This window comes from Ceratotherium simum, chromosome 28 (assembly GCF_057802395.1).
Source record: "Ceratotherium simum simum isolate JZ-2026a chromosome 28, ASM5780239v1, whole genome shotgun sequence".
Taxonomy (NCBI): Eukaryota; Metazoa; Chordata; class Mammalia; order Perissodactyla; family Rhinocerotidae; genus Ceratotherium; species Ceratotherium simum.
The window spans coordinates 17874306-17888078 of NC_141927.1; the positions used below are offsets into that span (position 1 = coordinate 17874306).

The 13773-nt window shown below is 38.0% G+C and overlaps 1 protein-coding gene across 4 annotated transcripts in view; it reads right to left on the reverse strand.

Annotated features, from left to right (window-relative positions):
- Nucleotides 1-13773, reverse strand: part of FAT1 (FAT atypical cadherin 1) — a 132363-nt gene that overhangs the window by 45043 nt on the left and 73547 nt on the right. For all 4 annotated transcript variants that reach the window (XM_087418391.1, XM_014786283.2, XM_087418389.1 and 1 more), the window contains 3 exons: nt 5922-5983; nt 2200-2529; nt 1639-1849 (listed from right to left, as the gene is read on the reverse strand). In XM_087418391.1, the coding sequence (XP_087274517.1) occupies nt 1639-1849; nt 2200-2529; nt 5922-5983 (603 nt within the window). The remainder of the gene's footprint in view (nt 1-1638; nt 1850-2199; nt 2530-5921; nt 5984-13773) is intronic.

A 13773-nucleotide genomic window follows, 5' to 3' on the forward strand; every position in this document is an offset into this window, starting at 1 on the left:
AGCAGAAGTTTCTGTGCTACTAACATTATCCAGATGCATTCCCAATTATATTGTACATAAACTCTCTTTTCAAACCCACTGAACTTGACATACTTGTATCGATGAAATGAAATGGAATGAAAACAAAAGCTTAACGTCAGGATGAGTTCTACTACTAAATCTAACCAGAAAACAAAACAACGCACACAGAAAACAAAGTCTTCAGTTAAACCTAAAATGCAAGACCTTGGGATGTAGGAAACGAATATGTCTGCAACTGAAATGGATGACCACGTGCACACTACGACAAAAAAAGGCCATGAAAGATAGTCACTGGAAATAAAAAGTTCTAAAAATTGACGCTTTTATTTTAGATCTCATAATCTGAGGCAAATTATGTGATCTCAGCAGATACCTTCTGCTGTACAGCTCAGGTCACAAGTCATCTGAAAGATGTAAAACACTTCTCTAGCAAGTGTGTCTCCTGGCACAGCCAAAAAGAAGCAAGCAAGCATGGAAGGCAAGCACAGAACAAGGAAGAGCCATCAATCAAACAGCTTCCAAACGCAGTCAGCATTAAATGGTGAAGTAGACACTGCCCAGCAGCAGCCTGCTCATCTGAAACGTGACAGGAGTTAACAGAACGCAAACGAACTAGTATTGATTGTAGTTAACTACGAAAATTATTTTTTTTTCCCCTAAAACTAAACGTAGAGGTTGAAGACATCAACAATTTTATATAACGACCAACGTTGGGAAAGCAGCCTGTCTAGGGTGAAAGTTCAAAGGGTAAAGCCTGTACCACCTGCACCGAGTGGTCCCTCCAGCCTACGCCCCATCAGCTTCAACCTGCTAAAACAGCAGTTGGGGGTAGGGCGGCTAAGGGTGGACGAGGGAAAAAGAATACGAAGTTCCTAGAATTAGAGATGAATCACAATACATACTTTTGGTCTTAAATATCCTTATAATTAAAATCGTGTGAATAGAACAAAAAAAGCTAAGACGTCCAAGTCTAACATAAATTGACATGTTGGAATAGGGTATTACATTCTGTGTCTAAGCTAAATTCAATGACAAAAAAAAAAGGAAGAAAAAGAATTGGCTTAGGCACGTAATTTTTAATCACAGGATGATTTAATCTACCAAACCCTGCTTCCTACTGAAAATGAGGTAAATAAAACTCAAAAAGCCATAGTTGGCACTATCGTTTTTAATTATACAAGTAAAATCTGTAAGCTTATTCCCTATAAAATACCGACATGTGACAGTCACACAGGCAGTTCTTTTAAACATTCAAATCACATTCACTGAAAATAGTAATGTGCCATATGTTATATATCAAGAGGGAAAAATTAAGAAGTTCTGTTTTTGGACCAAAATGTTTAGATTTCTCTGTAACTCCCTGATGCACTTTTAAAAACTTTATTTTTATATGAATGATATGGTACATACAGAGCACCTATTTTAAACAAGTTTAATATATGTTGGATATTGTGAAAAAATTTGCAATCAAAATACTGCAATTTAATACAAATTCTCCACTTATAGGTCCTACTCCCAATTTTAAATTCTGAGATGTACACAAAATAAGAAAATCATAGACAGGTTCTCGTTGGTTTAATTTACACAAGGACAGTGAAAACTAGGAGGCATGCTTACCAATGATGTCAAACCAGAGAGGTGTGCCAAGAGGCTCCACAGATATTACTCCAATCATGTGAGCAACTGGATCGCTCTCCATTACAGTAAAGGTGAAAAACGATTCTTCAAATGAAATTGGCTCCGGGGATGGTTTGGGTTTGGAGATCCATTCGATATGGAGTCGAGTGGTTGACGACTTTTGGGGGCGACCGTTATCAACTGCCTTAATCTAAAACATAGGAAGAGGGGATAAAAACAGCAAATTAGAAGTTATATCCCATAACTGAAGCATGGATGGTTTGGTCTTAAACTGAGCCATTTTCAAACATTTAATATCTGTATTTGTATATTCCACATGTTTAACGCTTGATAAAAAGAGCAACCTCTTCAAGCCATACTCAATATAAATAATAATTGGAGTGACAGCTGAAAAGTGAAAAGCAAACCCATACTTCTCACTGTTAGGTCACAAACACTGAGGCCATTTGCTGAATAGAGATCGAGTTATAAGAGAGGAGACATAAGACTAGATTAACAGTCAAAGTATACAAGAAATTCAAAGACTAGATCTTAACTCACTGAAAGAATATCATATTCTCCAGCTCCAGAAAACTTCTTGGACGAAACCACTCCAGTTTTGGGCTCAATAAAAAATTTGCCGTGCTCATTTCCATCTTCGATGCTATAGGAGATTTCCGCATTGGGACCTTCATCTTTGTCTGTTGCTATAACACGATATAGTGGCTCACGCTTGGTGTTTCTTTCTCGTTCTGCTTTTTCCCGCTCTGGGAGCCTGATTTTGTAGAACTTTTGCAGGAACTGAGGTTTGTTGTCATTTTCATCAAGGATTTTCACAATGACTCTTGCAATGGTTGATTTGGGGGGACTACCATTGTCTGTCACAGTAACCTGTTTTTTAAAGGTAACAGATCAACAAATGGTTTCAAAACACACATACAGCGAGTGAACACCTTCTTCCTAATGATCATCAATCAGCATTTGTATGAACCTCTACAGTTCCCACAGCACTATGACACACACTTTCTCCTCTCATTCCGACAACAGCCCTGTGAGGAGGCAACAACCTCTCCCATTTTCACAGAAGGACTCAGGGAGCGGGGCAAGAGCTAAGAAAGACTCAGCTGTGACCCCTGCTCTGTCCTTGTCACACCACGTCTCTTCCTTGCACCACTGTAACTGTAATGTGACATCACCAAAATGCTAAAACTATCAAAAACTTAATATTTTTAAGCTAAAGAAAAGATACATGAAGATTTTGCTTTTAAATATTCAGAGTCCTCTTCAAAACAATATACACTCTATATACTTAAAAATAAAATCTCCACATACTGCATTAAAAACTCATTTTTAAGCTTCACCAATAAATAAGCTAAACCATCACTTTAAAATATATGTTAAGCGCATGCCTTTTAATATACTAGTAATCATTTTATTTAGTTTGGCTTTTTTCTTATACAGAAGTTTTCCACGTTGAGTAGGGTAAACAAACATTTAAATTTAAGATGAACTTAATAAATAAGATTTTCAGTAAAAGAAATGTAAAATTACTTTCATTCTAAGTAAATTACTCATGTATTCCGTTTAGGAATGAAGATCAGAGATTCTGGAGGACTAGCCTGGGGAATACTTCTACATGCACAGGAGGTAATTTCACCCTAGATCAAATGTTCCTTTTTACTTCAGTGTGTATGTGAAAAGTAATGACCTTAGTAACCGTTATTCTCCTCTCACCCACATCCTCCCAAATTAACTATTGAAATACTAAAAACATTACAGTAGATTTAAGTTTTCCATGGAACTGTTTTCCTTTTGAAGCTAGGTTGGTGTCATTCCTATTGTTTATAAAGTGGGAATGGGGCCGGCCCCGTGGCTTAGCGGTTAAGTGCGCACGCTCCACTACCGGTGGCCCGGGTTCGGATCCCGGGCGCGCACCAACGCACTGCTTCTCTGGCCATGCTGAGGCCGCGTCCCACATACAGCAACTAGAAGGATGTGCAGCTATGACATACAACTATCTACTGGGGCTTTGGGGGAAAAATAAATGAATAAAATTATTAAAGTGGGAATGTATCCTGATGGTACTTATCAAGAGTATCTAGGTAACGTAGCTGCTTTACTTAAAGATCATGATTTACCTTCCCCAACTCTCAAAATAAAAATTACTATTTTAATTTTAACCTCCTAAAACGTTTCCTTTTCAGTTTTTATATGATCTTTAGGAAAAAATAAAAGAAATACAACCAATACTAAGCTTTTTAATATTCATCACCAAATTGTTCCTAAGTTTGGGTTCAATAACCAGCAGCCAGTAACACAGCTTTTAATATGTGATGAAAAAATCTCTCTTCTTCAAGACAGTCAAATCCACGCCAGCATTGGCCCTCGAATATACCCCCACAAAAGGACTATAGAAAAACGTACAAGATACGTAAGCAAACTATTATAAACTCTTAGTTCCCATCAACGTCTTAATATATCTTCAAAGTCCTAAGTGTCTTACACCTGCTCCCACGCAGACTTGGACGTTCACTGAGAAAAAAGGGCTCTGGAGGGAGGCATACAAGCAATGGGTGTGCGGCACCGTGCTAACCAGGGTGAGGGGACTCGAGCAGGATGCTAATGTGTGCAACCTGCTGCTCTGGCTATTCTGCCATCTGTGTATTTTCTTCAGGAACCATATTCTCCCTTCTGTCAATCACTGTCGTGACTAAATAAAAATTCAAAACTCTGCTCTATCATAAAGAAAATGGATTCAAGGGAACTATACAACCTAGGACTAAACCCTTAGCTGTAACACATGAAGAAATTACTAATTGTAATTGTGGCTGTGAAACCACTTTTTCTGGATGGGATAATCATGCACATAGGTGTGCACACACACACACTATATACAGCTGTAAAAACTAAATATTTCACTGACAAAGTTAGAAAATTCTGACCAAGGATGAAATGAAATTAAGCAGGCAGTATTATGAACAGCAATAATATAAAAAGAGAGAACTAAAAAAAATTACAGTTTAGAATTTACTGGTAGAATGGAAGAGTTGTGCAGATAATTTGCAATTAAACAAAAGCACTTGGTCTTTTCCAGGTCTGGCTCTAATAATCAACGCTGGCCTTTAACACGTGATAGAGAAATGTCAACAGAGGTAACAGGTTTGCTCTGCTCCAGCTTTCCTCTCCAATGGCTGCCTTTTCTCTCAGCCTCGTCCTGGTTTGCAGGCAATGACACCCAGCAATCTTGGGGGCCTGATGTCCACATTACACTCTACCTTCCTCTTCCAAATTACTCCCATCCCTTTGCTCCCAACGCATCTACTGCCCACCAGAAACAAGGCAACCAGTAAGTGATAAGCTGTGTTTCTTCCTCTGAGGAATAGAAGGCATTTTAAATGAACCGTGAGAAGGAGAAGCCTGAGGACATCTCAGAAGAGCATGTCAGACTTCAATCTATTTTTATTTTAGAAATTTGTAAAAAGCACGAACTATATAATTCAGTTTAAAATGCATAAACAATGTAACTGTTTAAGAACAACAAAAAAAACTGGAAACAAGCTAACTATAGTCAAAAAGGCTGAATTAGATCTATTAATAGTAACATAAATACATCTCAAAAACATAATACTGCAGGGAACTGGCCCGGTGGCACAATGGTTAAGTTCACACATACTGCACTGGCGGCCTGGGGTTGGCTGGTTCAGATGCTGGGCGCAGACCTAGTCACCGCTCATCAAGCCATGCTGAGGCAGTGTCCCATATAACAGAGCTATAACTCTACAACTATGATACACAACTATGTACTGGGGCTTTGGGGAGAAAAAAACAAAAAGTGGAAGGTTGGCAACAGATGTTAGTGCAGGGCCAATCTTCCTCAAAAAACAAACAAACAAACATAATACTGAGGAAAAAGAAAGATACAGAAGGCATACAGAAAAATACCACTTACGTAAAAGAAAATGAAATTCAAATAATATGGTTTTCAGTTTTGTGTGTGTGTGTGTGTATGTGCACACGCATGTATAAAGTACAAATATTAGAACGGAACTTACAATAGGGGTCATGTATTCTGGAGATGGAAAGAGTATGGTATAAAAGCGCCAGGAACTATGTTCACAATGCTTTCTTTATGTTTTTATTAATGATCAGAAGCTAATATAACAAAATAGTTATAACTATGAATATTAGCTATGAATACTAGTTAACATGCACCAGATTGCTCTTTCCCATGAGAGTTATAATTACAATATTTTAAAAATAATTAAAAATAAAGAAATGCTTACTTCTAATATGTGTTCATCTTGCTGTTCTCTGTCCAGTTTTCTGGATGTAGTTGTGATGAGACCTATAAAATGATAACAGTTCATTAATCCTCACAAAATATAGTCAATTACAAAATACTGTAATTGAAACAACACTCAATGTAAAAATCTGAGCAAAACTCTAATTTATTCTGAAGGAAAAAATGATTCATACAGATACAGTTAATTATTTTATTTACAAATCACATACTTTACACTTTCTCCTTTTCATGATTCTTAAACATATTAGGTTAATGACAGAAGTATTAACGAAGTAGAGAAGCTCAAATCAGTTACATTTTCTATTTGTTTAGTAGTTTCAATACACATTTTGTCAGAAAATATTTTTAAAAAAATGAGACGAGGTTATCCAGGATTTCATCCTCACCCACATCTCCTTTAAGTGCTGCAGAGATGATTAAGAATTGACAGAAATAACTTCTATAACTATCTTAAAAAGAACCATTGGAAAATATTACATTGACTACGATTTATTACCTTTGAATCATCTACCCTCAAAAATGAAGACGTGTTATGAAAACTAATGTGATTTTCCAGGTAATGTCGCTCAAATAACAATCATTTAGCTTCCAATAAAAGAAGAAAATAGGGGCCGGCCCTGTGGCGTAGTGGTTAAGTGCGCGTGCTCCACTGCTGGCGGCCCGGGTTCGGATCCGGGCTCGAACCGACACACCGCTTGTCAGGCCATGCTGTGGCAGGCGTCCCACATAAAGCAGAGGAAGATGGGCACGGATGTTAGCCCAGGGCCAGTCTTCCTCAGCAAAAAGAGGAGGATTTGGCACAGATGTTAGCTCAGGGCTGATCTTCCTCACACACACACACAAAAAATACAAAAAAAAAATAAGAAGAAGAAAATAAATGATCCTCCAAGAAATCCCATATTCTTTATTTCTCTGATTTTTCTATCAAGCTAGAATATCTATAGTTTCAATCTCTCTCTAGAATTTTAATAACCGTCTGCTAAACTGTCATCATATGTTGGCACCTAGAAGACCATTAAAATTGATTAAATATATTCTTGTACTTCACCAAATACACAAACAAACAAAATTCCCCCAACCACTAAAACATCCTCTCCAACCTGTGTTGATGGCGGACAGGTGCACGTTGAATGGATCTGACAACATGTGAAGATCAGGTGAAGTTTTATGTGGCAAGACAATTGCTAGGGTTACCTTTTCTCCTGCCCAGCTTTCTGTGGTTTTCCCACAGGGAGAATGTCAAATAATTCACATTGAAGAACAGTCTTTATCACTCTAAGTGATTTTCTCCTATTATCCTAAGTAATGTCACAAAACTACCAATTAAAGGCTATTCAAAATGTTTCTCTAAATTTGTAAATGAAAGGTTTGTGTTTTCATTTAATTCGAAGTATTTTTTTCCTTAAATAGTCATTAAGAATCTAAATCAACATTATCTTCCCTACCATTCAATGACGCAATGCTCTCTTTTTAATAAGAACAACAAAAGACTATACTGTAACTAGATCCTGGGTTTTTTCCCAAACCATACTTATAGATTAAAAGAGGTTCAAGGAAAACGCTTCATAATGCTTAATGGTGTGAAAATGCTGCTTAATGTGGCACAAGCTTGATCTGCATCACTCAAAAACCTTTTAAAGGTAATCCCTTTTTTTTCCTATCAAAAGTTTACCACCTCCTTGTGGTAAACAAGGATTGTGGTTTTAAGTAGTTCAAGTACAGTCAAGCATCACTTAACGACGGGGATATGTTCTGAGAAATGCATCATTAGGCGATTTCGTTGTCGTGTGAACATCATAGAGCATACTTACACAAACCTAGACGGGATAGCCCACTACACACCTAGGCCATGGTGCTAATCTCATAGGGACCACTATCGTATATGTGGTCCCATGCTGACAGAAATGTCATTATGCGTTGCATGACTGTATGACAGGAAATGACTGTAATTAGTCCCAACTAATTGTCCTAATGTGCCCATCAAGAAGTTGTCATCAATGGTGACATCACATGGAGCAACAGCTTGGCATGTTCACAGAAGAATAGTATTCTGCTTCTGTAAAGCATAATCATTCATTGCATGGATACCCATTAGCAAAATTCTGTTAGCAAATAAATAAATATCCGTTAGCAAATAAAACTCCCCACTTCACATTTTACTTACAGCACACCAGACTGCTAATAAGGATGTACTTACATCCATACTACCAATTCAATTTAAAGCCAAAAAGCAAACCTGACACCATCTCCTAGGTTTGGAATTACTTGCATGTTCTATATGCTTCAAATTAATTTTCCTCTGTTAACTCAAATGGAACATTCATTCCATTCAAATGCACTGAATTCTGATGTACATTTCTTATCCACTTTAGCCTAGCTATTCCCATCCACCCCTTCACCTCTCAGCTTAAACATCATTTCTGAGGCCCTCCCTGCCAGGCCCAGCCTGAGGTCCCATTGCTGGCTTATCTTCTACATGCTCTTGTATTTCCTCTATTCTAACAGATCACCCCACAGCATTACAGTCACTCATTTAAAAGTCATCTTCTGTATACTGCAAAACCATGAGGACAGAGACTCTGCCTTCCTTGTATGTTTTGGTTACACCACTCTATTTCTATTTACCCTCAAAAAATAGTTGAATGTGTGAACATGTGAATTTCTTAAAACTATAAAAGAGTAGAATTTAAAATATGTATTAGAATAAGAGAGACGCATAAACTACACTGAAGTTGGAAATAATGATACACATTTTCAGCTTATACATAAGCTAACAGAAACCATTTAACATGTATTTACAGGCAAGATGTGTCAGGCACCATGACACATCTACTGATGGTATGAACAGCCATTGAAAGGCACAGATCTGAAGTGCAGGAAAGTAGTCAGACGCAGACAGACAAATTTGGGTTATATCAAAAGTATAGAAAAGAGTATAAAGCATAAAGAGAATAGTGGGCCTACGAAAAAATAAAGAAAATGGTGGGCCAATCTTATTAAAGTAGGGGACATCACTGTTTAGAAAGCCAGGAAGAAGCCTGAAGCAACAGGCTGGAACAAAACCACGTGTCCCAGAAGCCACAGGCAGAGAATTCTTCGAGGAGGAAGCCCCTCCGCCAAGTACTTCAGAGAAGTTTGGAAGAGAAGATAAAAGTGAGAGCCAGGGAGGCAGGAAGTAGACTAGGAAAGGTATTTCTTTTATGAAGACTGTTTAGCATGCTAACATAGATGGTATGCAATGAGTGACCACAAACAAGGGAAGATGAAGATCCAGACCAGAGCTAAGCAATACAGTAGCCACTAGCCTCATGTGGCTATTGAAATTTAAATGACATGTAAGATATTTCATGAACATGTAAGATATTTCAGACTGACAAAAAGACCTCTCTAGATTCACAACACTCCTACCAAAAGGAACCCTTTCGCAAGTGTCACCGTGTTTTCTTTTCCCTAAAGCCATCACCAAGGAGAGGCTGTGCATATACATCCTATAGGGGTGGCACGAGTTGGTACGCTCCCTAAGAGAAGAGGAAGATTAGTGCTTCTTGTGGAATTTTCATACAAAATCAACCCTGAAAACAAAATTTCTAATACTAGGAAGTATTCTCTGGTGGTACACTTTACCTACAGCAATCAACCGCGCCGGGAGCTTAACAGAATGGAAATGCTATCTAAATATCCCAACTCTAGCCACTCCAATTTAGCTGCAGAATTCACTGTGCATTTCACACTCATTTTCATCTCTGTAATTTTGCACATCTCAATCCTGCTAATCCTTCCCCCTTGCCTACTTAACAAACACCTATGTCAAAATGAATTTAAAGTATACCTTTTCTGTACACCCAGTACATGTTATTAACCTTGTAGGTATTAAATATCCTAATAAGTGTACTCATTTCTTTCATTTTAAACATTTATGCTCATCTGTAATGTTTATTACTAAATCCCAGAAAGATACACACTGAAAAGAAACAGTACATTATTTCAGAACTGGAGAGAAACCTTCAAGACGATCAAACTCAGCTGCCTGAGCCAAAGAAAAGTTAAATTGTCTCAAGGTCACCAGTAAGTCATTACCAAAGCCAGGATTAGAATTTAGTTTTCCTGAGGCCCAGATGAGAGGTTTTTTTGGGGTTTTTTCCTCCCCATCACACCACACTGCACACATTACTGCATTATGGTATTTCAACTCTCCATAAACTCTGAACTGTAACTTACATAAAGTTTGAGGAAAACAAAACAAAACCAGCAATAGTTAATCATTATTCATTTAATAGGTCCAAAAAAGAAAGTCAGAAAATAAAACAGAGTGGGCGAAAGCAGAGAAATGCATGTACAAGTGCTGCCTTTTGTAACTTTGTGTTTTATCTTTCTTTTCTGCAGAGCACAGTTAAATTAAAAATAGAAAGGAGAAGACAAAAACTTTCCTTGTCATGAAAAAACATCCCATTCTGCAGACCAACACTATTATAAATGTAGGTGGGCTGAGACAGCAGAAACAGCACGTTCTCACCAGCTAGCAGTTACATATTTACCCCATAAATGTATGTAAAACTAAGTAACCAAACCTGCCGGTGTCTGACGAACAGCGTTAGAAAAACTATTCACAGCCTCTCACTGCCGCTTTAGACATTTAAAGAAGTCATTTAAGAAAACAGAGAGTGTTAGATCAACTATAACACTTCAATATAAAATTTTACTCTTTCACATTTCTTATAAATCAATACCAAAACCATCTCCAAACTTCTCAAAGTTCAAGAGGTCAAACAGACTTCACAAAATAGGGAGCACACAAAGGTGAGCATGAAAGGATTAGTGGGTGAAGATAACCTGAGCTAGTTCCCAGAGGTGGGGCTGTTATTTATGTATCCATTTAACTATTTTGTGCTGTCCACTCGGAATAGAGATGATTAAGACAGAGTCTTGTTTTCAAGAAACAAGGATGAAGTCTAGAAGGCAAAAACTATATCCCAGAAACGATACGATAGTTAGACTAGAGTATAGGGTAGACAGAAATCAGGGAAAAGAAAGCAAGGGCTTTTGCTGAGGGCTGTGGATTCCAAGTAAGTTTGAACTTGGATGACATGTAGTCTAGTCATCCCTGTTGTTCCAGCAGACAACCAACCAACCACCCAAAACGAGAGTAAGGCCATCCAGGACCAGCCAGCCTCTAGCCAACCAGCCAAGTGACCACACTGCGTAAGAGGATCAGCCAAGCAAGGACAAGACCAGAACTGCCGAGCAGAATCCCAAACTAAATTATGGTGGTTGTTTTAAGCCACTGAGTTTGGGGATGGTTTGTTACAAAACAAAAGTTAATTAATGCATTTCAAATGACCTCATCTCTAATCATTCCTTAGCTTACTCAATGCCAAGGTATGGTGCTATGAGATTTAAATACATTATCTCATTTAATCTGTATGTATATGGCAATATGTACACCATAATAAATAAATTAATATTTTCACAGGCTCAGGGAGATTAAGTTGCTTACTCAATGTCATTTAGCAAAGTGGTCAGTTGGGAGTTCAATAAACCCAGAGCTTCAGAGTCTGAAACCCACATTAAGAATAAAAGAAGCCTGGGAAGGACTGAAGGCTTTGGTTCTGTAAACAGTGGTTCAAAACATCAGCACTGTGGATGCAACTAGATGGCAGCTAGAGAAGGGAAAAAAAAAAAAGGCTTTCTCAATAGGATTAAGGTCCAACTGCAATGAGACAGCAAGTCCTTGTGATCAACAGCAGGAGTTTTCTAAGAACCAAAACTGTAAAACAAAAGGTTCTGGCTCTAGGGGAAAAATACTGTGTGGCCATGTGTTCACCTTGCTTGGCAGGAAATTTACTTTGAACCATTTTCCAATTATTCTACTTGAGAATAAACAGAGGAAGGTGGAAAGATCAAGAAAGAAAAAAACAATCTGCTCACCTAATTTACACATCCCATTACTCTGATTACTGTCCTCTCACCCCTACAACTGCATTGGCTTCTTTATCCATTGCTTATTTGACAATAATACATGAACCACAGCAACATATGTTCCAGAAAAGCAGTATCCAATAGAACTTCCTGTGATGATGGGAATGTTCTACAATGGTGCTGTCCAATATGGTAGCCCCCAGCATACGTGGACACTAATAGGCACTGGAAATGTGGCTAGTGTGACTGAAGAACTGCATTTTTAAATCACTTAATTTATTTTTTGCTGGGAAAGATTCTCCCTGAGCTAACATCTGTTGCCAATCTTCCTGTCTCTTTTTTTCCCTCCCCAAAGCCCTAGTACCGTTGTATATTCTAGTTGTAAGTCCTTCTAGTTCTTCTATGTGGGACGCCGCCACAGCATGGTTACTGACAGACGAGTGCTGTGGTTCCACACCCGGGAACTGAACCCCAGCCACAAAAGCGGACCTCGACAAACTTTAACCACTAGGCCATCAGGACTGGCTCATAAATTAATTTAAATAATTTAAATAGTCATCTCTGATCCTTTAGTCTCCAATTTCAAATTACGTATGTCAAAACCAAGAACTTGAACATCTACAATATTCAAAAATCTTTTCCTGTGGTTAAAATGTGAAGCAGTAATTCAATAGCAAATCTGTTTATCAAAACCCAAATTCTGTAAACATCTGCCTTAAATCTAAATAGTGAAAAAACCAAAAATTTCCAAGATTTTGACTATGCTGATACGGCTCCATAACACTCCCTCCCTGCTGGCCCCTCCCTCTTACTAGTCTCCAGCTCACAGGGCTCAGCTGGTGATGAAAGAAACCTAGTTTACAGGTGATTGTTAGTTTACAGCTTCATCCGAACACCTAAACATCTGGAGTCTCCGTGTTTAACAATGACTTTTGAAAAATCATTATTCTACCAATTTATATTTTTTGCTTCTCATGATATCTTGGCCAAGGACTAAAAATTAATAAATGAAATGTATGTTCATAAGCAGCAATGATGTTGTCATTAGGTTTACTAGCTCAAAGTCGCCCACTTGTCAGTCTGTATTAAATTATTCAACTTATTTTTCAGAACGTCTTCCCCAAATATGTCACTCTAAGTCACACATATAAAAGCCCTTGTCCTCAAAGGCACACAAGTTATTTAAGGAAACCGCCCTTATACCTAAAAGGCCGAGATGAAGATTAAACTATTCTCTCATAGTTCATTTTTAGGCAACACTAACTGTGTGCTTCCCAGGACCCAGCTCTGGGCTAAGCATTTTATACATGTCATTTTCAATGAATAGTCACGGCAACCCTATACGGGAACTACTAATACACTATCTTCATTTTAAAGGTATCTGAGGCTTTGAGAGGTCAAGTCCCAAGGCCAGGTAAATGGCAAAGCTGAGATTTGACCCTAAGCCTGCCTGATCTCAGAGCCCAAGCTCTTAACTCACACACATAACTATCAACATATAGATCATAATTATATATTTAACATGTATAATGATTACACAACAAAATTATTCAGTGAATACATATGAGCTTCTCACATTACTCCCAGATAGGAACACTCTCTCCGTCAAGCCTGGTTCCTTCATGGACTCTCCAGCTTTTTCACAATGATGTATTAATCACAGCACTATGTTGACGAACCCCTGACTACAGGCACGAACTCTCTAGGTGTATTATTTTCAACCGTTTTCCCCATTGATTTTTCTGAAACACTTTAATATATTCTGTTCTTCGTTAAGAACTTTGATTGTGCCATATCTGGTGATAAAAGAGTATCTGTAAGTCTCAGGCGTCTTGAGTGTGGACAGGGTAATTTTCTTCACTAGTTGTTACTATCATGATCTGGAAATGCGATTTCTACCTTTCTACTGGCAACCG